The sequence below is a fragment of the Triturus cristatus genome, chromosome 8, assembly GCF_964204655.1.
Source record: "Triturus cristatus chromosome 8, aTriCri1.1, whole genome shotgun sequence".
Taxonomy (NCBI): Eukaryota; Metazoa; Chordata; class Amphibia; order Caudata; family Salamandridae; genus Triturus; species Triturus cristatus.
The window spans coordinates 1,303,962,517-1,303,984,737 of NC_140591.1; the positions used below are offsets into that span (position 1 = coordinate 1,303,962,517).

The 22,221-nt window shown below is 42.9% G+C and overlaps 1 protein-coding gene across 1 annotated transcript in view; it reads left to right on the forward strand.

Annotated features, from left to right (window-relative positions):
• The window catches only part of GBE1 (1,4-alpha-glucan branching enzyme 1), a 753,232-nt gene that overhangs the window by 519,797 nt on the left and 211,214 nt on the right, over positions 1 to 22,221 (forward strand). Inside the window, exon 10 of the mRNA XM_085623022.1 lies at positions 17,731 to 17,829. Within this exon, the coding sequence (XP_085479148.1) occupies positions 17,731 to 17,829 (99 nt within the window). The remainder of the gene's footprint in view (positions 1 to 17,730; positions 17,830 to 22,221) is intronic.

Genomic DNA, 22,221 nt, shown 5'->3' on the forward strand with positions numbered 1-22,221 from the left:
CCATTGCAAATGGCACACGATTCCGACATAAGTCCTTGATTCCACGGTAAAGGCAGGAACACCACTAGACTTATGTCAGTGGATGACCGAATAATGTGGCAGAGATACTGAATTATGTTGCTAGAAAAGGCAAATTGTGTAACGCAGTACAGCATAGCCTGTTGCAATATTCGTTATTTTGTCATTTTAACAGACCTAAAGTTCTCCCCTCATCAGTACCAGTTTAAGACCTAGATAGAGCAATCGGAAACTGTAAGATGACCTGTCAACCTTGCAAAAAGTTTGCCACTGTGCAGGAATTTATTCCACAAGAATACACTTGGGACTGTAACTTTTGATCTGTTTGAGCTATAAATTATTTTTTATTTAAATCAGCTTATGCTGCAGATGTGAGAGTATGTATTAAGACAGGTAAATCCATGATTAGGTAGAATATGTCCCAATTGCAGAATCACTGAATTTCAGTTGCCCTGGGCCTAGGGATCACAGAAATATCCGCATGCAATTTTTCATCAGCTAATCCTTTTACCTGTGCTGTAGAGAGCCTCAGTTTCACCAGTAAATATGCCAGTGGAGGGAGTAAATGCAACACAGGTCACAAAGTCGCTCTGCCCCAACTGAAAGGCTATGGGATGGATGCAAAGTGTCTCCAAAAAAGGGGAGATAAGTATTGTAGAGGGTTGACTCCATTTCCAATGCACATATGTCTAACAAAAGAGGAACCCATTTTAGAAGTGCTCTCATGATGGCCAAGGTTGAGCTCGCCCAGATACATATTGTATCTGGGCGAGGACTAGATGAAGCATGCCCCTAGAACTCATAGTGGTTAGGAGTCCTTTTTAGAAAAAGAGTGCTCTTTTGGGCTAGACTAGGAAAACATGAAAAATTGGTAAAAGTGGGTTGCCTTTGATGCATCGAAACAGAGTACAAGAATCTGGCGAGAGAAGTTGTTTTGGTCTTTGAGTCCCGGCATATATGTGAAAAACAAATATTTCCAGGTAAGTGGCAAATAAAATATTTGCTAATCAATATTTTATATTTACCTAATCCTGCTAGTCTCTCATTAACTAACACAATTTTAGTCATATTGGTACAATTTAAAAATTATTATTGGGATTCAAACCATTGCTCTTCAGACCATGTCTTAGACCATAACTAGTAGGCCCCAACCACTATTTAGATCACAACCAGTATTCTACCTTTGCAGACAAAAACGATCTTTCATTGGGGACTGGGATATATTACAAACAAATATGTCCAGACATTGCTAATAAATATATTTTCTTCTAAAAAAAACAAACAATAGTGGCGCTAAACGCTCCCTCAATTGTTACCTAATCCTAATGTCCTCCCATTAACATACGCCATTTTAGAAACATTGGTACAGTTTGAATATAGTTATTTATTCAATAAATCATTACAATATTCTTTGTAATGGAATAATCTTTTAATCAGGGGCATAGTTTTGGAGAAACCAAATTTGAAACTTTCATTTAAACAGAGTGTTTTGGACCATAAGCCCCCTGCACCTCCGGCAATCTCCCACATTACCTCAGTTCAGGAATGACCTCAAGACCTGGCTCTTCGGATGACACCATCACTCAACGGAGGTGGCCCCCTTCCCCCCCCCAGCGCCTTGAGACCCTCACAGGTGAGTAGTTGCGCTTTACCAACCCTGATTGATTGATTGATTGAGAATTGTTAGACCACCCCCACCCAGACTTCTTTTTTTGGAATACTGTTTGTATTGCAGCCATCTCATTGGCTGTTAATCATCAACATTCAAATTACGGACAAATGTGGTGGGGACCCTGCTGCTAATGTGTTCAACAGCTATCCCAAAATTACATGTTCCAAAATCTTTTTGCAGATTCAAGTAGTTAAGAACAGTGAGCTTAAACGCAGTCGCTTGGAATGTACGATGTTAGACCTGGCACCATTGGCGTGGGTCACCCTTCCATTTTTGTCTGTGCCTCAATGTATTTTTGTGCTGGTGTTAGCTGCTCAGGGCACTGTGCCACTGCCATCCAGTGCCACAGTGCAAGTGCTCCCTATGGTAAAATGTATTATGTGAATTGACTTCCATGTTTGGCTTATTTGGTTTACTATCAGTCCCTAGTAGAGTGCACCAGGGGTGCCAAGGGCTTGTATATCCAAATGCTGCTAGTGGGCTTGCAGCACTGGTTGTGCCACCCACAGAAGCAGCGGGGTAAAATGTGTCTAAGGTCTGCCATTGCAGAACCTGCATGCAGTCAGGTACTGTCATGCTGACTGGGCAAGTGTCCCCACTTGCCAGTCCCTAAACCTTCCCTTACCTTCATGTTAGTCACCCCTATGGTAGGCCCTAGGGCAGGGTGCATTGTAAGGATAAGGTAGGACATGCCCTGAGGTGTGTGGCATGTCCTAATAGTGAATTACAGCCATTTTCGTTTTTCACTATTGTAAGGCTACCTGCTCTCCATAGGCCAGAATGGGCTGCTAGATTATAACACTCTATAATCCTAGCAGGCTAGGGAAGCATGGTAGAAATTTGTGTTTAGTATGCCTGCACTCAGAATAATAAAATACATCTTTTAGTAAAGTTTATTTTAATATCCTGTGTTTGCAAATGCTACTTTTAGAAAGTTAGCATTTGCTGGCCTAACCATTTCAGTCCGCCTCTGCTGGGAGGGGTTATCTTCTTTGTGTGTAGCTTGAGTGACAGGGCTGGGAAGTTCCAGGAGACAGGCTGGGTCTGCCAGGTGGTGAATAGAAAGATTACACCAGGATGGGTGGGAGGAGTGCACCTTGACTCTGAATAGGGCAGTGCTCGGCCTCCACAATGCTGGCTTCACCCCCTGGGGAGCGTCTGATGTCTCTGCCCTGCCAGCTGAAAGAAGAAGCCAGAGTCCCAACAACAAAGTGCTCCTCACTGAAAAGAACTGGACTGGGATTATGCAAAGGCCCCCCTGGCCTGTAAAGACAAAAGAAACTTAGTATAAATGTAGGAGCCCTGCTCCTAAGAAATCAGATCCCGATTGAACCACGAAGGAACTCTGCCTGACTAGAAGGACCTGGAAGAAGCTGAAGGAGGAGTAACTTTCCCTGACCTGAGGGATTGGCCTGCAGTTGGTGCCTTGCTGAGAAAGGAGAGGAAAAGACTGAAAGAGACTTTGCACTTTGTTTTTCAACTATCTCCAAGGGCTTGGAAGAAGAGCTTGCCCCATGAACTGAGTCCCAGGACCATTGGACTCATCTGCCTTCCAAAATTGAGTTGCCTGGACGATTTGTGCTGGTTTCCCGCTGGATTTGGCCCCAGTACGCCTCGTACACCATCCGCCGCGAAGCCGTGTCTTTGCCGCCCGGCACCGTGCGTCTACGCTGATCCAAAAGCGTTAGTACGCGCCGTATCCCTCCCGGCCGCATTGCACCTAACCTTCCCTGCCGATTCGAGACGTACATCACTGGCTGCCGAACCCTGTACGCCGGTCCCAAGTTCCATCGTCCCGCAGGTACGGTCCGTACGCTGCTAACATACTGCACCGTGCCGTACTCTGAGCCGAGAAGCCGCAGTACGCTGATCCTCCCCGTACGCTGTATGGCGCCGAGAAGTGTCGCCGCCCATCCGCACCGAAGGTACGGCTCGAACGCCACGGACTCTGAAAGCTGATCCGGACCATCCGCACATATCCCTGAAGGTCCCGTACCAACGCCGCGTCCCGCCGCCGCGACCAGCATCTGAATACGCTGCCGAACTACGACCCGGACCCATCAACTTCTCCCACACTGTCCGTCGCGGACTCCACGAACTTAAGGTACTTTGTTCTGTTCGCACCGCAGTGTGCGCGTCACAGACCCCGGAGTCCGCACCGATTGTTTGACTCGTACTTTCCTTGTTTTTAATGCGGACGAGTCTCACACCCAGGTACGAACCGTACAAAGCCTGAAAAGAAGCCGAATTGAGTAAAAGAAGCCTATTTTTGCATTTTAAGCCTTTTTACAAGAACATTGAACTTTAAAATAATACTGTGGTCATTTTAATCGTTATTCTGGTCTTGTGCTAAACCTTATATAAAGAGAACTATTTTTGATATAACCTTGACTGGGGTCCATTTGTGGTGTGTCATTGTATTACTGTGTGTGTTCACAAATGCTTAACCTATGACACCCTGAGAATAGTCTTGACTGCTTGCGCCACACTACCTAAAGGGTGAGCAGGGGTTATTTGAAAGGGTGATCCCCTTACTCTCACTTTGAATTGAGAGTCCCGGCTTGTCACAGGTGCATACCTGTGCCAACTAGAGACCCCCATTTCTAACATACGACTTATAAATACATGGCTGTAATGAAAGCAGCCCTGCAAAGAACCTACTTTTATAATGACTGCATTTTGGCTTATCCCACCAATTTTAATAAAATACTTTTATAACCTAATGCTTCACCTCATTTATGTCGTGCATTTGATTTCATTTTAGGGGCCGATTCCAATTCCGGTCGGATGGGCTCCTCCACCCGCATCTGAATGTGCCGGCCGAATTCCTTTCTGACAGAACCATTCCGATGGGCTCGGTCGGAAAGGAATCCAACTCGGATTTCCGGATGGCTGACGACAGGCTCAGAGAGCCCGTCCACCATCCGAAAATCCTTCAGTGCTCCTCTTTACGACCGAGGGAGTACGATGGCAGTTTCTCACTGCCTTTTCGTGCCGGTCTCTCCGGCACGAAAAGGCAGTCGAAAACTGTCTATGGGGGCCCCCATGGGTGCGAGGCCGCCGAATGGCAGCCTGGGGGCACCTATGGTGCCCCTCTGTGGATCCCTGCACCCGGTGGCAAGCACCCTGGAGTGCTAGCCACAGGGTGCAGGGATGAACTGCACCCCTGCTTTTCACAATGCAAACATGCATTCCACTCAAAAAGCATGCTTCCATTGTGAAGTACACGAGTGCGACCGAACAGAGTTCGGTCGCATCGTACTTGTAGGGCCGTAACCGACGACAGCAGGTCGGTTGGTTACGGCTACTGACAGATGTAGGACGGACCTGAGTCCGTCCGACATCGAAATCGGACCCTTAGTCATGGCCTGCAGTTTGGCTTTGCTTAAGGGTTGTCTGTTAATGTTCATTTGGAACTGCCCAGTGCATCAAAACAGATGCCACTGGTGCAAGTAGGAAGCCCGGGCTGTCCAGTTACAATTCTTTGTCATGGAAAATTCCATGCAAGTGGCGCCACTTGAGCATGCAGTCAAGCGAAAGTGTATTTGCGGTTGGCAGTTGATAGAAATGTTTTAATTATTTTAATACATTTCAAAGTAAACCAACTGTCTTTGTCAATAACAATAGAGCTAACCCATCTAATTCCTCTAGACCACAGCAAATGCGGATCTGGCTTCTTTTCCGTTTCTCTGCAGGACATATTTTTTTTAATTTAAGTAAGTCCTCCTCCTATGAAAGACCCCATTGCAACTTGATGGCTCAAGACACTCAAACTCCTGGCATACCTGGATTTATTGATGAAGGAAAAAAGGCTGTTGCAAAGGGTGGAAACACTCAAAAGACTGGAATACTTTATTTGTCAAAATCTGTCTTAAAAATATATATTTTCAATTTGGTGAAGAACAAATATTGTACGTGAGAGCAACATATTCAACCGGTCAGTGGCAACATCAGGTGAAGAGCTTTAATTTACTTTAGGCTCTAGGAAAACCACAGTAATGTGACTTATCAGAGCTGGGCTAATATAAGGAATAACTGAAAACAGCAGAACCAAAGAATCCAAAGCATTTTGACATCATGCGTCAAAAATAGCAAGTGATGAAATGAAGCAATTACAAGATACATAAAACTTCAGATTGTTATATTGATCCTTTAGCTCATTTCAAGTAAAATGGGATCCTACCTCCGAGCTGTCGTCTCATTACCAACCTTCCTCCCAGATGAAACTTTCAGAGTGCAGTCCTGCCTATTCTTTGGTTTTGAGATACTTTTTTTTTTTTACAAGACGTGTCTTCAATTTATTCTCTCTAAATTGAAAACTACTTCAATTTCAATACATCAGTTTCTTTCTAGTGGGGACTTCCATATAAAATGTGAAATTGATCCTCATGTTCATGATAAAAGAAATAGGAAAAAGGATAAAAAAAACTATTGATATAATTTTCAATTGTACAAGGTGAGAATGAACTCCAGCCTGTGTGTAATGTCACTGGAATAACTCCTACCAAAGTGAAAAGTTCTTATTTCTTCAGCAAATAACCGAATGTGGTATGCTGTACAATGTTTTTGCAGCTAGCTTGAAGTTACATTACTTTGTATGTGCTTGAAATGCTTTGGAGCACACAGCGTATTCAGTGCTTTTTCTGCAGGACTACCTCATTAGTATATTTTAAGGAAGCTTTTTCTGACATAGTGTACTTTGCTTTAAGTGTGAATGCTTGGTTCTTTTATGTCTAGTGCAATAGTTCTTAACCTGTGGTCTGCGACAACCTGTTGGTCCCCAACTCCTACTCCAGGAGGGAGGGGGGGGGGGGGGGGATCATCATCTGTTTAGAAAAGTAAATATTATTATCAGATTAAATAGTGCATATACATAAAAAGCACAATTGAAGATTGAAAGTTTTAAGATGCACTGTAAATGTGAAGGAAGTTGTAACTTGGAATCTAAAACTTAAGCTGGTATCTAGATTTGTGGGAGCAGTGCAAGTACAACAAACACAATCTAGTATGGACAATTAGTAGCATCCGCTGAGGCAGCACTGAAAACAAGCATTGCCATAGCCAATAGGTCTCGCCTTTGGGACTTTATAAATGTTTAGCCAGAGCTATTGGCTATGTTAATGTCTTTAAGCTATGTTGTAGAGCAGTGTGGCTGCTGTGCAGCATGTTGAAGAGCTATATAGAGTGTTATAAGCATTTTTGTTACCTTATATATAACCAAGAAGACATTATGTTCAACTGAATGACCCAATTAAACAAAAAAAATAACATACAAAATGTTTTTTTTGTCCCTGCAATTCTGGCAACTTCTTGCCTGTTCTAATGCTTATTTGTTATAGCTTTTTGTTGCTATGGGGGGGTTAACGGGGACATGAACAGGAGGGTGAAGGGTGAGAAATAGTCCCTGAATTGCAACATGAGCAGCGGACGAACACTAGGGGAGAACCAACAGATGCCAGATTCCAAAGGCAGACTGAAGTGGTGCTGAGTGATGCTGAGGTGGTGCTGAGTGATGCTGTGGTGGTGCTGAGTGATGCTGTGGTGCTGAGTCAGGCTGAGGTGGTGGAGCTGCACTGGTGCTCAGGTGGTGCTGAGCTTGTGCCAAGGTGGTGCTGAGTGATGCTTCGCTGATGCTCTGGTGATGCTTCGTTGATGCTGGGGTAATGGTGCCCTGATGCTTAAGTGGTTCTCTATTGGTGCTGACACGCTGCTGGTGTGGGGCTGTGTTGGTGCTGAGGAGGTGCTATGCTGATGCTGAGTTGGTGCTTCACTGGTGGTGGTGCACTGATGAGAAGCTGTACTAATGCTGTGCTGATGCTGAGGGGGTGCTGTGCTGGTGCTCAGGTGGTTCTGATGCTGAGGTGGTGCTGTTGTGATGCTCCGGCAGTGCTATGCTGGTGATCAGGAGGTGCTAAGTGATGCTGAGGTGGTGCTGGTCTAATGTTGCATTTGTGCTGCATTTGTGCTAAGGTGTTGCTGAGTGATGCTGTGGTGGCGCTGAGTGCTGATACGGAGTCATGCTGGGGAGGTGGTGCTGAGCTGGTGTTCGGATGTTGCTTAGCTGGTGCTGCTGCGCTGATGTTGAGGTGGGACAGCGCTGATGCTGAAGTGTCTGAATACAAGTATTGCTTTTAAGCTGTACATGTCATGGTAGTAAAACACACTTACATTTGTTTTTCACTACTGCAAGGCCTACCTCTCTCATAGCATAACAGTGGAGTTATCTTATCACATGTAACCAGTTCATGTTCAGGGTCTTTGTAATTGTAATGAAACATCCTAACTTATGATGAAGTAAGATTTTAAATTACAATTTTGAAACGGTCACTTGTAGAAAGTTAGCATTTTCCTGCCTTAGCCATTGTTGCTTGCAGCCTGTCTCTGAGCCACATGCCTGGGTGTAGTTGACAGTTCGGCTTTGTGTATTCCAACTAGACAGCCACACCACACACAATGGAGAGCTTAGGTGTGCCTGCATGGGCCATCACTGGCAGGATGGGAGAAATTAGTTAGGCACAACCCCACATACACTTGAAAAGGTTGTGTACTGTCTCCAAACAGCTGCATAACACCTATTGTTAGTTTGGAGCCAGGGGAGAGGAGTCAACTGTGCATTTCAAAAGAGAAGCCTCTAGAAGTTTCTCCCCACTTCAAAGGCAGAACTGGGTATAAATATTGGACCTCAGACACCAACCCTTCAGTAAACTTTTGAACCTGTAGATATTCTCCCAGGAAGATGGACTGCTGTGGTGCTGAAAGGCCTGCCACTCTGCTGGACTGCTGACCAGAAGGAAATGCAACCCTGCCGTGCTGGCCTGCTGCCCTCATGCATAGGTGAGAAGGACTGGACCTGTATCTATTGAACATAGAACCCCTATGTGGTAAAGACCTGTGTGGTAGAGTTAATGCCTGGTAAATGCTGCGTTGTAAAGGCTGTTTCCCCTGTGGACCAGTGGAGCCGATAAATCTCCTCTGCTGTGCATCGCAACCCGGAGCAGATTAAAATTATATCCGCTGCTGCATTGATCAGAGCCATTGCAAAGACCTCCATCGCCTCTGCAGCCACTTTGGAACCACTGCTGCATGATGCATTCTCGGCACAGGCCCTCTTTTCCCTCGTTGATGACGCAGGACTCCGCCTTCCAGCTCCTCTGAACTGACGGATCGCCCCAACTACTCAACGCATCCTCAACTCAGGACTCCACATTGTAACACTTGCCGACAGTATCCTCCATGACAACACAGGACCTCTCATCACAGCCACGCCGCAGCTCGGAACTGACACATCGCTTGTACTGCGCAACACATCTTCAATGCGATCCTCTCAGTGCGCCACAAACCAGGATTTAAGATACTTTGTTCAGCAGGCCTAACTGGGTCCTTGTAGCCGGCCCGCGCTCCATCACCATCAGCCTGAACTTGTGACTTTGTCTCAGTCCAGTGTGACCAGATATCTACAGTTGCCACTTAATAGCTTTTTGGCTCGATTTTCACTGCAATGTTTAAATCTTCCCATCTCCGGTTCTACTGATTGCACTTTTGTCATTTTGGTCTTATTGTATTTATTAAAGCTGATTCTATTATTCCAATCTGGTGTGGGTTACTTTTTTTGTGTGGTGTTTCACTGCAATATGGATTGAAGTGTTGCACAAATTAGCTCTAAGATAAGCCAGACTGTTTGCCAAGCTACTGGGGGTTGCAATAGGTTATTTTGGGGTTTGCTAGTGCCTTATTCTGACAAAGATTGTGGGTGCTCCATAACCATGGCTCAGACCTGGTCAACCAACAGCCCAATTTCTTACAAAACTGTTTTAAATCATAACCATGAAGATGACCATTGAAGTATTTGATAATGGGAAATGTCATAATTCTGAAGAGTAGGCTTATATTCTGAAGTATTACTCTTGGATGTCCCAAGTACAGACCCAATAATGATCCATTATCTGAAAATAGAAGCAAATGTTAATCTCAGTGCATAAGTAGAATGTATGAGTGACTATTAACAGGAGTACTACAGATATTATTACCTCTCCAAAATAGGTTAGCTGCTTTCAAGCTGGTCAATGGAGGCTAGTGTATTTATGATCCCTCTGCCATGCACCTCTGTGCAATAGGAACTCTGGTCATTATCTTGTTTATTTAGATTTTATATAGAGCTTAAAATAAGTGCTTTAATGAATCTACATCACATAATGGTAGGAAGTTTGTCAATTAGAAATGTGTCCCTGCTGGAAGAAATAACAGCCAAAGTCTTCTGGCTCCGGCTGGCACCCAGGCACTGGAACTCCTTTCCAATGGTAAGGTGGCTTACTGCCTGTTTGCTTGCTCCAGGGAAACAAAAAAGGACTATTGAATCCAAGAGGAATGAGCTAGCCATAGGGGAATTAATCCTGCTGTAGCCCTGGCAGGTGGAAAGACTACATGGCTGAGGACCTGGGGACTGCAGGTGTAACCAAAAAGAAGGTACTCAGCAATTGGAGTAAAGTGGGACTTAGTAATTTGTTCCACTCATAGAGTACTGGCACAAGGTGCCGAGCCTTTTCCAAGGAAGGCGTACCGAAGGAGTGCAAGAAAATCAAGGTCCCCCCCCCCCCTCTCAAAACTTTTTGCTATTCTGTCAACTGTCAGAACAGGAACTCATGGAAAAGTTATTAGGTCTTGTGGAACCACTCCGGCTACAGCTGTCTTTTCGCTTATCGAATTTCTCTTTTTCAAAATTGATTTGGGAATTTTGTTGTGTTTTGTCTTGACCTTGGTATTGTTTGCCCTTAGTATACAGTTCTGTAGGGATCTGCCTGCTGCTGGTGCCACAGCTAGTCAAGGTTGAGGAGAGTTTTACTTGAAGATCTGTTTAGTTGCCAAGTGTCTCCCCCCTTCCCAAATTAATAACTCACTTTCTGACAGCAGCCATCACCAAAATTGTTGTCGTTGTAGATTACAGCCTGTCCAATTTTTTAGCATAACACATTATCAACTGAAGCTGGGGGTCTGAAAATAGTCCATTGTCAAATGGTATAAATATAATTGAGAGAAGTAAAGAAGTCCTTTTTCATTTCATGTTTATCCACTTCAGTGCTAATGACATGTTAGAGGTCTTTACCTCCAAACTGCTACAGGAGGGAGAGCTGTGGGGGCAGAAATCCCTCTAGACCACATGGAGTTCTTTACGCAAAAGGAAAAGGGGTCGGGCAGCTTGTTTAGGCATCGGGCTGAGCCTTGGCCCTAAAATTTCAAATGCAATGTTTATGCTCCCCTGGGAGCTAATTTGGGATTTTCCCCCATCTGCTGTCTGGGAGGCAGAAAGCCCATTAGAAATCAGTGAAAAGAATTGGGACAAATAAATAAAAAGGGTTGAGAGTGGCCCAACCAAGCCAAGCCCCCACCCCAGAAAGTTCCAAACTGTCTTTCTGTTCTCTGGTGGACAATTTGCTGAATTTACAGAGAATACACCTCAAATGGGGAAGAAAGCCCTTTAGACACAAGGGGAAAAATTAGTCACCCCCTCAAAGAAAAAAGGAGGATCACCTAGACATGTCGTGCCCATACCCCATGATGGATACAATCTTTCTGCACAGATTTGTAGGTGTTTACACAGAATCTGACCCAGAGGGGGCGGGGACAGAAAAGCCACTAAACACCAGGAAAAATGGGCTAAAATGAAGCTGGTTGAAAGCTGCTCACCCAGGTATTTCATCATGACCTCAGCTACTTCATAAAGCATCCCAGACAGTATCTGTGGTGCTGGTCACAAGGTATGCACGAGTATGAGCTGTTGCACGTTTTGTATAAACACTCTAGTTACTGAAAGAAAAGCAATACTCACCATACTTAAATTGAATATTTATAGCATAAAGGCACTTGTGTATTCAAACTTTCTAAAAGTGGCATTTTCAAAATTGTAAAGAGTATTTTCCATAACAGTTTTTTAGATACCATGCGAACTGTCTACCTCGTCCCAATCAGAAGTTAGCTCGTATGAAATTAAATAAAACAACCCAATGTTATTGAATGGGACAGCTGGGCCTCACAGTAGTGAAAAACTAATTTAGGAGTTGTTCGCTACCAGGCATGTAAAACCAAAAAGTACATGTCCAAACTTATAATTACAATGCATTATGCCCTATGGCGGGGATCTCCAAACATTTCAGTACAAGGGCCACATGGTATATTTTACAATTCTTCGGAGGCCGAAAAAAATCTTTTATATGGATAAAAATTAAATGAGTGAATACGTTTTACTTGGATCATTTTTTTTTGTAATCGGCATGATATGATTCACATCAAAAGAGAAATGTGATCATTACAAAGAATCGGTGCTGTGCTTAAACTGAGAAATTATATGAGTAAAAATGTCAAACATTAGCAAATGCCCTGACACAATCGCATAAGAAAAGCAGGCTATTCGATTTTGAATTCATTTTAGATACTGGAAATTTACAATGTAAATTTTACATGAAATGAGAACTTGTCCAATTTTGTGGCACACAGACAAACACACTCTGAGAAAGAACTTCATCTATTTATTTATAAAGCCTGACATTCATCCCATTGGGATATCACGGCACTAATGTAGCATGTGGTCAGTTGAGTTGGTCTAATTGAGGTCAGTGGCAGCAGTTCTAAGGAAATAGATAGGTTTTAAGTTTCTTCCTGAATGTCATATAGTCTTCAGTTAGCCGTAGTTCCATCGGAAGCTCGTTCCAATGTAACACTGCAAGGTGCGAAAAGGAGCGTTCACCTGCCCTGCTCCTATTGATTCTTTTAGTCTCCGCTAACACTAGGGAGCGTGACCTTAAGCACCTGGGCGGGACGTAGAATTTGATTCTATTCTGGTGAATCTTGGGGCCAGTACGATGGAGTGCCTTGTGTGCATGTCCTAAGAGTTTAAATCTTGCTCTTTGGCACATGGGCAGCCAGTGAAGTTGCCTCAGGCATTCCGTCGTGGAGCTGTATCTGCCCTGGTTGCACACCAGTTTGGCCGCTGCATTTTGTATCACTTGCAGACGTTTGAAAAAGTATTCTGGCATGCTAACAAAGTGATTTTCCATAGTCTAGCCTACTGACAAGCAGGGCTTGTGTGACCGCCCTACTGCTTTCCATTGGAATCCAGGGGAATAGCCTTTTTAAGAGCTTCAGTGTGGTGAAGCTTCTGCCACACAGGGCCCACACGTGGTCCTGCATTGATCGGGGGTTATCAATGGTGATGCCCACATTTTTTTACACACTGCTTTGGTGCTCGGGCCGCACCCAGAGAGTGGGGCCACCATGACGCATCCCAGATGTGGTTGGCTCTGCCGAGAAGCAGGATTTCAGATTGCTCGGCGTTGAGCTTTAGCCAGTGCACTGACATCCAAGTTGCCATTTCAGTGAGACAGTTGTTGAGGTTGGCTCTGGTGTCCTCACATCTGTTTTCGATGGCCATTGTCAGTTTCGTATCATCCGCATAGGAGCAAATCCCAAAGCCCCATTTCGTACCAATTTTTGCCAAAGATGATATATAGGCATTAAATAGAGTGGGGCTCAGGGATGCTCCCTGCGGAACGCCGCAGCTGAGGTTTTTTGGGGTAGATGAGAATGCACCCAGTTGCACAGTTTGAGTTCTGTTACACAGAAATGAACTGAGCCATTGAAGGGCTTTTGCATGTATCCCTTTTTCGTGCAAATTTTCCAATAATATTTGGTGGGAGACCATGTCGAAAGCTGCCGAAAGGTCTAACAGGATCATGGCTACTGCCTTTCCCTGGTCCAACAATGATCTGATGTTATCTAGGACAGCCAAGAGAGATGCCTCCATGCTATTTGTGGCCCTGAAACCTGTTTGTGAGGGGTCCAGCAACTCGTTGGATTCTAAATAGTTAGATGATTGTCTATGGATTCGTTTTTCCATTACCTTGGAGAGATAGGGGAGCTGGGAGATTGGCCTATAGCTGGCTGGGTTGTTTACATCTGAGCCTATCTTTTTCAATAAGGGGGTCACTATGGCTTGTTTCCAAGTCTCTGGGAAGACTGTTGTCTCCAGAGATTGGTTAAACAGCTGTGTGAAATGGGGACACAGGGTAGGATGATTTGTCAAAAAATAAAATGCGGGCAGGTGTCGAGAGGGGATCCCGATTTGACTTCCCCCCCCACTGCCTTAGCCGCCTCTTTTTCTGTGAAAGGGACAAAGCTGCCTAGACGTGCGAGGGTGTCAGGGTGAGGGTCCCTGCTTTCCAAGTTGATGAAATTCACTGGGGTGATGGTGTTAAATGACAAGTAGATTGTGCTTATTTTGTCCATAAAAAGCTAATTATTTTCACAACTTTCTGCTGAAGGATGCAAAGTTTGGGACATGCAAGTCGGTTTGCATAGTTTGCGCACTATTTTATATAACTCTTTTGCTGAGTTTGCATTCTCGTTTATTCGTGCTGCAATGTATGCCCTTTTTGCCTTCTTAATTGCATGGGTGTAGCCCCTAAGTTCTGTTCTATACGTTGATTTATCCAGGTCCGTTCTGGACTATCGCCAGTTGTGTTCCATTGTTTTGCACTATTTTTTTCAGTGCTTTAAGTTCTATTGTATACCACTTTTCGGATACCGTATTTCTAGACTTAGATTTGAGTTTTGGTGACATTGGTCCAGCGTCTTAGTGATCTCTGTTTCAAGGTTAACTGCACCTTTATTAGTGGGTAGTGTTCCCAGTGTTGCTAGATCGTTAGGAGCGAAGTGGAGATGAAATGAGTTAGGCATGACTAATTTCCAGGCTCTATAGGTCCCATGTATGGGTTTGGTGACTCTTGCTGATATCACGTGTGGGGAGAATGAGAAGCTAATTAATGAATGGTCAGTCCATGTGACTGGTTTGATCTCCTTAACTAAGGTGGATTCTATGTTGGAAAACAATAGATCCAATGTATGCCCTGCAATGTGTGTGGGAACCTTAATCCATTGTTTTAGTTGAAGAATAAGCATATCATTCTCTAAATTGGTTATCACCGTGTTGTTGATTTTTTTAAAATGGACGTTGAAGTCTCCGATGACCAAATACATTTTGTATTTTATGCAGGCGGGAAATAGCTGCGTAAGCAGTTTGGCACTGAATTCTGCCTGATATCAAGGTGGGTTATAAATCACAGCCCCTCCAAATAAGGTATGATCCCCTTTAGACATTTCAAATGGCAGTTCATGCTCTCCCAGCTGAGCTACTGTGATGAGGAAGCAATTAAGGTAATCTTTAAACAAAATAGCTAGTCCCCCACCCTTCCGCCCTTGCCTTAGTATTTTGTACTCAGGGGGTATGGTGTTTGCAATGTCCGCGGAGTTATCACCCAGCCAGGTTTTGGTAATAAAAACCAGGTCTGGATCTGTCTCCTTGATGGTGTCCCAGATCTCGAGGGAGTGTTTGGGCACTGACCTAGCGTTAAAGTAGATACAGTTGAGTCTCATTTGATCATCCGCTTCTTTCTGTGACTGATCGGGCTGGGCTAGGCTGCACCATTTGCACAGCATACAGGAGAAAGGCCCTTCTGTATGCCCTGGGGATGCTTCCACGCATGATGTTTGTTTACATGAAGCATGGGTGTCTAGCTCTTTAAGTGACACTCTTGAGTAGCACAGAGGGCTCCTTGGGTCTTTCTTAGAGGGAGCAGGGGTCCTGGCCCCTGGTCCCCGTCGGGTGCAGAGGGGCTTGCCTTAAACGTGCCTTTGGCGTGCCAGCTGCGTGTCTCCGCTGCGGGCTCACGCTGGCACATCGAGCTAAGTGGGAGGGCAAGCTGAAGGTCAGCTTCGCCCCCTCTTTGGCCGGAAGTACCTTACAGTGGACCTAGGTGCTGTCAGCCCTGCCCTCCACTCAATCAGCACATAGTTGCGGTGGACCGGGGCTGAAGACAGACTTCTGTGCAAGTAAGCAAATGTGCAATATTCAATTCAGTGTGTATAAAATAGTGTTAAGCGAGCGATTTGGTCTTTTTTAAAAACAGGCTAAAACATAAAGTGTTTCCCCCAGCCCCCGTGGCTACCAAACAGCTTGTGATGAGATAGAGCTGCAGACAGACTCACCACACTCGGTTTAAAAATAAGCGAAACAATTCAAAATAAACTTGAGCCAGTAGTAAGAGTCAACCAGAAATAAATTCAGTGTGCACCTTTCTACACTATTTTGATAATTGGAGTTTTCAATTGTAAACAAAACCACAAAACATGAAGCACAAGATCAATGGAAATGATGGAACTGATAGTTCAGTGATAGTTTAAAATTAAAACGAGGTTTCAAGCTTGAGGAGCCAGATATTAGAATGGACTTCAAATGCTCATCAGATACATTTGCTCGATATTTGGACTTGACCTACTTCATTTTGTTATTTAAAATGTCTGTTCTCACAAGTACGTTGTGCTAAAAACTGATACAACCCAACAAGCAAATTGCTTTAAATTTGGAAACTGCTCAATCTGCAAAGATTTATAAAATTGTATCCGATTTCCTTCTTTATACTTGTCTTTCCGCATGTCATAGTTGATCCTCAAACTCTTTGACAAAGCATTTTTTCAGTCACTAACACTTGAAACAATATCAAATCTGAGCGGTGAAATATTGTGGTATGCTTGAGAAAAATATTGAGCAATAGTTGAGTTCATATTCTGTTTCTATATTGAAACAATGGTCATGCAATCTTTATTTAGAGCGTTGAGGTCAGGCCACATAAGAAATCCTACACTGGCAACAAATTGTATTACTAACAATCATTTTAACAGAATGAAAAATATATAATAGCTATTTAAATTGGCAACTAATGAAGGTACATGTTCTTTTACAGTCATGAATTAAGAGCAGTAATTAAGAGCGACATGGACTGACTGAGATTGTTATGAGTGTCACTGTTCCGCACTTGGAGATAATGTAAAACCTCAAACTACGGATCAATCTGTGCCAGTAAACTGTAATATAAATAGCTAAAGCATGTTATTACAAAAAATATGTTAGAACAAGTAAATTCAAACACTTCAGTAATTCTTATTCTACAGATGAACTTGTGCTGCACCTAATCTGTTCAAGGTTGCAAAACTTCTTGTTATTAAGTAATTTCAAATAAACATTGACAAGAATCAGTATGATGATTAGAATGGAGACAAAGTGATCACGTATGTGCACGGATTTGAAAGCAAAATTGGTAATATTATTATAAGAAAAATAGGAATTGTGTTTGATAAATACACACCTCCTCAAACCATTCCAAGATGAATGCCAAGTCAGTAGTAGTGCATTACAATATGGTACACACAAAGTAGTTGAATCTATAACCAGGAGGCTCCGATGTAGGTTTTCACTGGTTTTCTAACCTCAAACTCTCATATCAATAGTGTTTTTACTTTTGATTTTTGAGTAACTGTTAAATGGCCATAAGGAAAGGATTGAAATGTGTTATATTATTGTTTGGTGTTTAGATACTGAAAGTGATCTACAAAGGAAATGTTTGTTTTTATTGATAAATCCATGTCAAAGGAGCCATGTAGCTTCAAAATGTGTTGTATTTTAAATAAATATTGCATGCACTATTCTACAAATGAAATTAAAATATTTCGAAATTCATTTTAGAAAATCTACAAACCTTTTATAGCTTTTTTTATGTTGTAATATTATAATGGAGCATGCACACTGAAATGTTACCAGCCTATATATGTAGCATGTATGGTATTGCCATAATTATTTCCAACATTGGGATATCTATATTGCCAACAGTGTCATCTAACTTACACCTAGGCAAAGTTTTACTCTGAGTGGAATTATTTATCAGCATTTGCTTTTCTTTCAGAATAGTGCCCTGAGCTGTTGGCAACCATAATTTAAATTAAGTTTGTTTTAAGATTAGAAATGTTTGACAAATAAGCCTGTTTTCTGAAGAGTATCAGTTTATCACTTCCATAAACTTTTCATGTGTTTGCTTGAACCCACTGGAATGGCTGTCTACATATGCAAACACTATGGCCTCATAATGCAAAACATGTTTTTACACAGTGTGAATTTACAGGTATGAAATTAGTTACCTTGTAATTTTTCTTCTTTTTAGGATGTTTCAGGTATGCCAGCTCTCTGTTGTCCAATTAAACAAGGAGGCTGTGGCTTTGACTACAGACTGGCAATGGCTATACCAGACAAATGGATTCAGGTGAGAATAAACATTTATGCACAAATTCAGCTTTAAATTGCAGTTTACTTTTTAGTCTCTAAAGTACGTACATGTAATTTATTCATGTTCATTGTGCTGAGGGAATCTTTCTTAAGTCTAGGAATAAGTTATTTTTCATTTTATGTATACTTAGGATTAACCTTTCCATGAGAGAGATACACCATAAGGACCCGTTTCACAGAAATATTTGGAAACCTGCTCAGGCTCACTACCTCTCATGCGTGCAGATTTCAAATTTAAAGAATTCAAAGAATGACACTCTACGACTTTTGGAGTTTTCCAGAAGTACTCCTGGAAAATGTTGGCAAATTGTGCTAATCACTCTGCAATGTTTAAACACACATGCACACTTCAAATACAGTACAGCTGCACCCAAGAAACAATTCACGTTTCCTGCCCTGGAAATGGATTTACTATGACGATTATTATGAGAAAGTCAGCCAAGTTTGTGGGTGTTTTAAAAATTTCTACTTGAAATCTGCACTGGCTCTCTATCTGCTTGGCCCTAGTGTAGGAGTTACTCAAGCATAACATTGCACTACTGTGCATGAGTAAATTGATTTGAGTAGAAGTTTGCCTTTCTTGAGTTATTTGCACCTCTGAATCAAGCTTTTGGCAATTATAGGCTGATCTAACATGCACAATTTGCATTGTCAACCAGGCCCCCTATTTATTTCTATCACTAACCCTATGTAAAGAGATGGTAGGCAAAGTTATTGATAGTGTCTGAAATCTGAGTATCTATGGTTGCATTACATATATAACAGAAATATTCTGTATTCACAACTGTAAGGTAGTTTTAGTAATAAGTAGGTGGATTTTTGACTAATAATACGCAGTTGAAAGCATGTAATTTAGTGTGTACATTAGGATAGTACTTAATGGAGAACAGGACTATGAAATTTATATTTGGGAATGTAAAGTTGTATGTGGTAAGAAAGTGCAGTTGCAGTGATGGAAGCTATAGCAATGTACAACTGTGATTCACGCTGTCTGAGAGAATTAAAGTAAATGACAGTGAAAACACATGTAGTAGTACCATTTGTCTTTAATGTACATCGATAGAGGCTGGGTCATTCCTGGCTCCAGTGAAATAACATTTGTCATTCTCAAATTGACCAAGGGTGGAGTGACTCTGCGATTCAGGCCTTAACAAATAGGTGAGCACTTTAGTTTCTGTAAATCTGTCAATTTGTATGTTGGTTTTCCTGGAAGCCATTTTTAGAAACTAATTTGGAAAGTATTGTAAGCCAACTAATGTCATCTCTGAGTCAAAGAATGGTGAGGAAGTTTAGCCATATGTAAAAGTGTGAACTGCACTTCTGTTTAATTTGTGGCTTTCATCGATTACACAATGGTGCAGGTCTTTGGTTAACCTGTAGCAATTTTTCCATTAATATTGCAGGTTCGTCGTCCACCATATCAAAGCCAAATATTTATTTGCACCTTGATGATTTCTGCTACAAGTGCCTGGTCTGTTTTAGGGTGTCCTAAAATGCTGTGGTTCTTTAGTGGATAACCCTATTACTGTTAGTCCTGCTGATTCTCATCACAGTCATTACATAGTAGGGGAATCCTTCAGGTACACTACAACACAAAAATGCAGAAATTAGAAAACCTCACCTTCCCAAACTGAGTCTGATTTCTATAAATGGGGCTAGCTTTCACCTGAACTAGCCACCCCTTCAGTGAGGGTTGTACAACTAGTGACAATGGGTCATGCATAATGATCGTGAGAGTAAGAAATTGGTCCAAGGGTAATGAGGATAACCAGTAAGTTATCATGTTATATCTCATTCTCTCCCTCATGGTAGTCATTATGTATTTCATTTCAGCTTTATTTCGGCCACTCGGGCCATAAAAGAGTATAGTAGGATAAACATACAATAAAAAATACATGTTGCGCGCCACATGTTAAAATACATCAATTAAGAGTTACAGCATAGCAATGGGAAAAAATGTTCAATCACCGTGTTTGGATTTTATGCAGCGATCACAATTAATCCACATAGCTGTTAAGAATTTCGCAACTGCAAATACTGTGGGTGCAGATAGATCGGTTTTTAAAATTCTATAAGCTGGAATATGCTGCTTAAAGCCCAGATTTTTTAGAAGTGGAAGGATCCAATATCTCCTTGATCTATGATAGGCTCGACAAAAGAAAATGATATGCAAGTCAGACTCAGATGGGTGGCCACATGCTGGGCATTGTGATGCTGAATTTGATTGCGACCAAGTGGCAGTGTGAGCTCCTAAAGGCAAAGTACCATAACGCCATTGTAGATAAAGTTTCCTAGTTAGCGTTGATTCAATGTCATCTAGGACTGATTCCCGGTAATATGTGTCTTTAAATTCCAGAAAATGCTCAGTTAAGCACCCAGCCCTATCCTTCATAGATAAAACATGTAGATTGTGCTCATAGTAGGCCTGAGAAATGGTTTTGCGGGAGGTCGTTCGGCATACATTAGCTGGGTCAGACCACAAATCGGGTCTTCCTATTAACTCGCAAGAATGTTTAACGTAGAGAAGCCATGGTACTTGGTCAGCTCTTGTAAGGCGCAGAATCTCTTGTAACTCCATTCTAGAATTCTCAAGCTCTGGAGAGCACCATAGTTTGCGCCAGAACATTAGGGGTTTAAGACCAAGTTCCACCATTATGGGTCTTGAGCCCATATCCAATCTTAAGGGTAGTAATGGTGTACTTGGTGGTAGGGCTGTCAACTGCCTCAGGAAGTTATTCTCGATGATCTGTAATTTCTGGTTAGGTGTGTGTCCCCAGATTTCACCCCCATATAACCCAGCCGCCCTGGCCTGAGTTTTATAGATGTGCAGGCGTGTGCCTAGTGGTTTATAATTCAGCCCACTCATCGTCCTAAAGATGGCGCCCGTCATCTGCGTTAACTTCAAGTTTACTTTTGTCTGGTGTGAGTCCCACTTCATTGATTGATTAAAAATAACTCCCAAATATTCCAAGGTATATACCCTCTCAAGACTAGAAGCCCCTATCCGCGGGCTTGGTCGGGTTACGGCGGGCGGGTTGAAGATCATATATTTAGTTTTTGTGGTGTTGATCTCCAAGCCGTGCGACTTACTAAAGTCGACAAATCCATCGAGGACCCTTTGTATGCCCATAGGAGATTTGGAGAGCAGCAGGGTGTCATCTGCAAACATAATTGCTGGTACCCTGCTGCCCGCCAACCTAGGGGCATCAATATTACTTATCTTATTTAAATGATTAAAAACCCCGTTGACAAAGAGGCAGAAAAGGGTAGGTGCAAGCACACAACCCTGTCTAACCCCCCTGTCAACGGGGAAAGGTTCCGAAAGGGTACATCCTCTGCCACACCTTACCCTTGCAAAGTTGCCCTGGTGTAGTTTTTTCAGGATTTTAAGCAAATCAACCGGGGTCCCTAAAGCTGTCAGGACTGCCCATAGTTTGTCCCTGGAGACTAAATCGAATGCCGCTCGCAGGTCGACGAATATGGTGTATAAACTACCCCCCTCAATTGTTACTGACTTCCAGTAGAGAAGGTTTAAACGGAAAATTTGATCCACCGTTGAAACCCCCCTCCTGAAGTCTGCTTGGAAGGGACTCAGAATATTGTAGTCTTCAATCCAGACCTGCAGTCGGTCCAGAATCAGTCTACCAAAGATTTTTTGTGGGACGTCTATGAGACTAATAGGTCTGTAATTGGCTGGGAGCAGAGGGGAACCCTTTTTGTAAATAGGGACAATCTCTGCGCCCAGCCAAGTAACAGGAACCTCCATACCACGCAGAATGTAGTTAAACAGTAAGACTAGATAGGGAGTCCAGACATCCGGCTCCTGCTTAAAGAGGTCACCCGGGAGACCGTCCAAGCCAGGAGCCTTGCCTGATGCCAGTCCGGCTATAGCCACTCTAACCTCCTTGCTTGTAAACAAGGGCATTTCTATGGAAACTTCAACCAATAGAGGATGGGAAGCGACCGGTTCCCCATCCGGTAGTTGATATAGCGAATGAAAATGGTCTGACCATGACTTTGATGAAATGTTCGGCTCCAATGCTAGAGCCAATTCCATTGAACCAGTATTCACTGTTCGCCAGAATAAGGGTGAGTCACCCCTGACCAGAGATGCAGAGAGGGTTTCCCATCTTTGGTGTTCCCATTCTTTTTTTGCATTACAAGTTAAGGTTTTGTAAGCAGATCTCTTGGCTCTAATTACCTCACTTCCCATACCCGCCTTAATAGAAGTCAATAGGCTTAATTTGGCGTTGCGGCAGGTCTTATTGTACCAAGATGATCCAGCAACGCAACCATTTACCCTCTTTGGTATGCGAGTGAGGATTGCGGATACTGTCTCAGAGAGATCTCTGTGGCACTGCCCTAATTG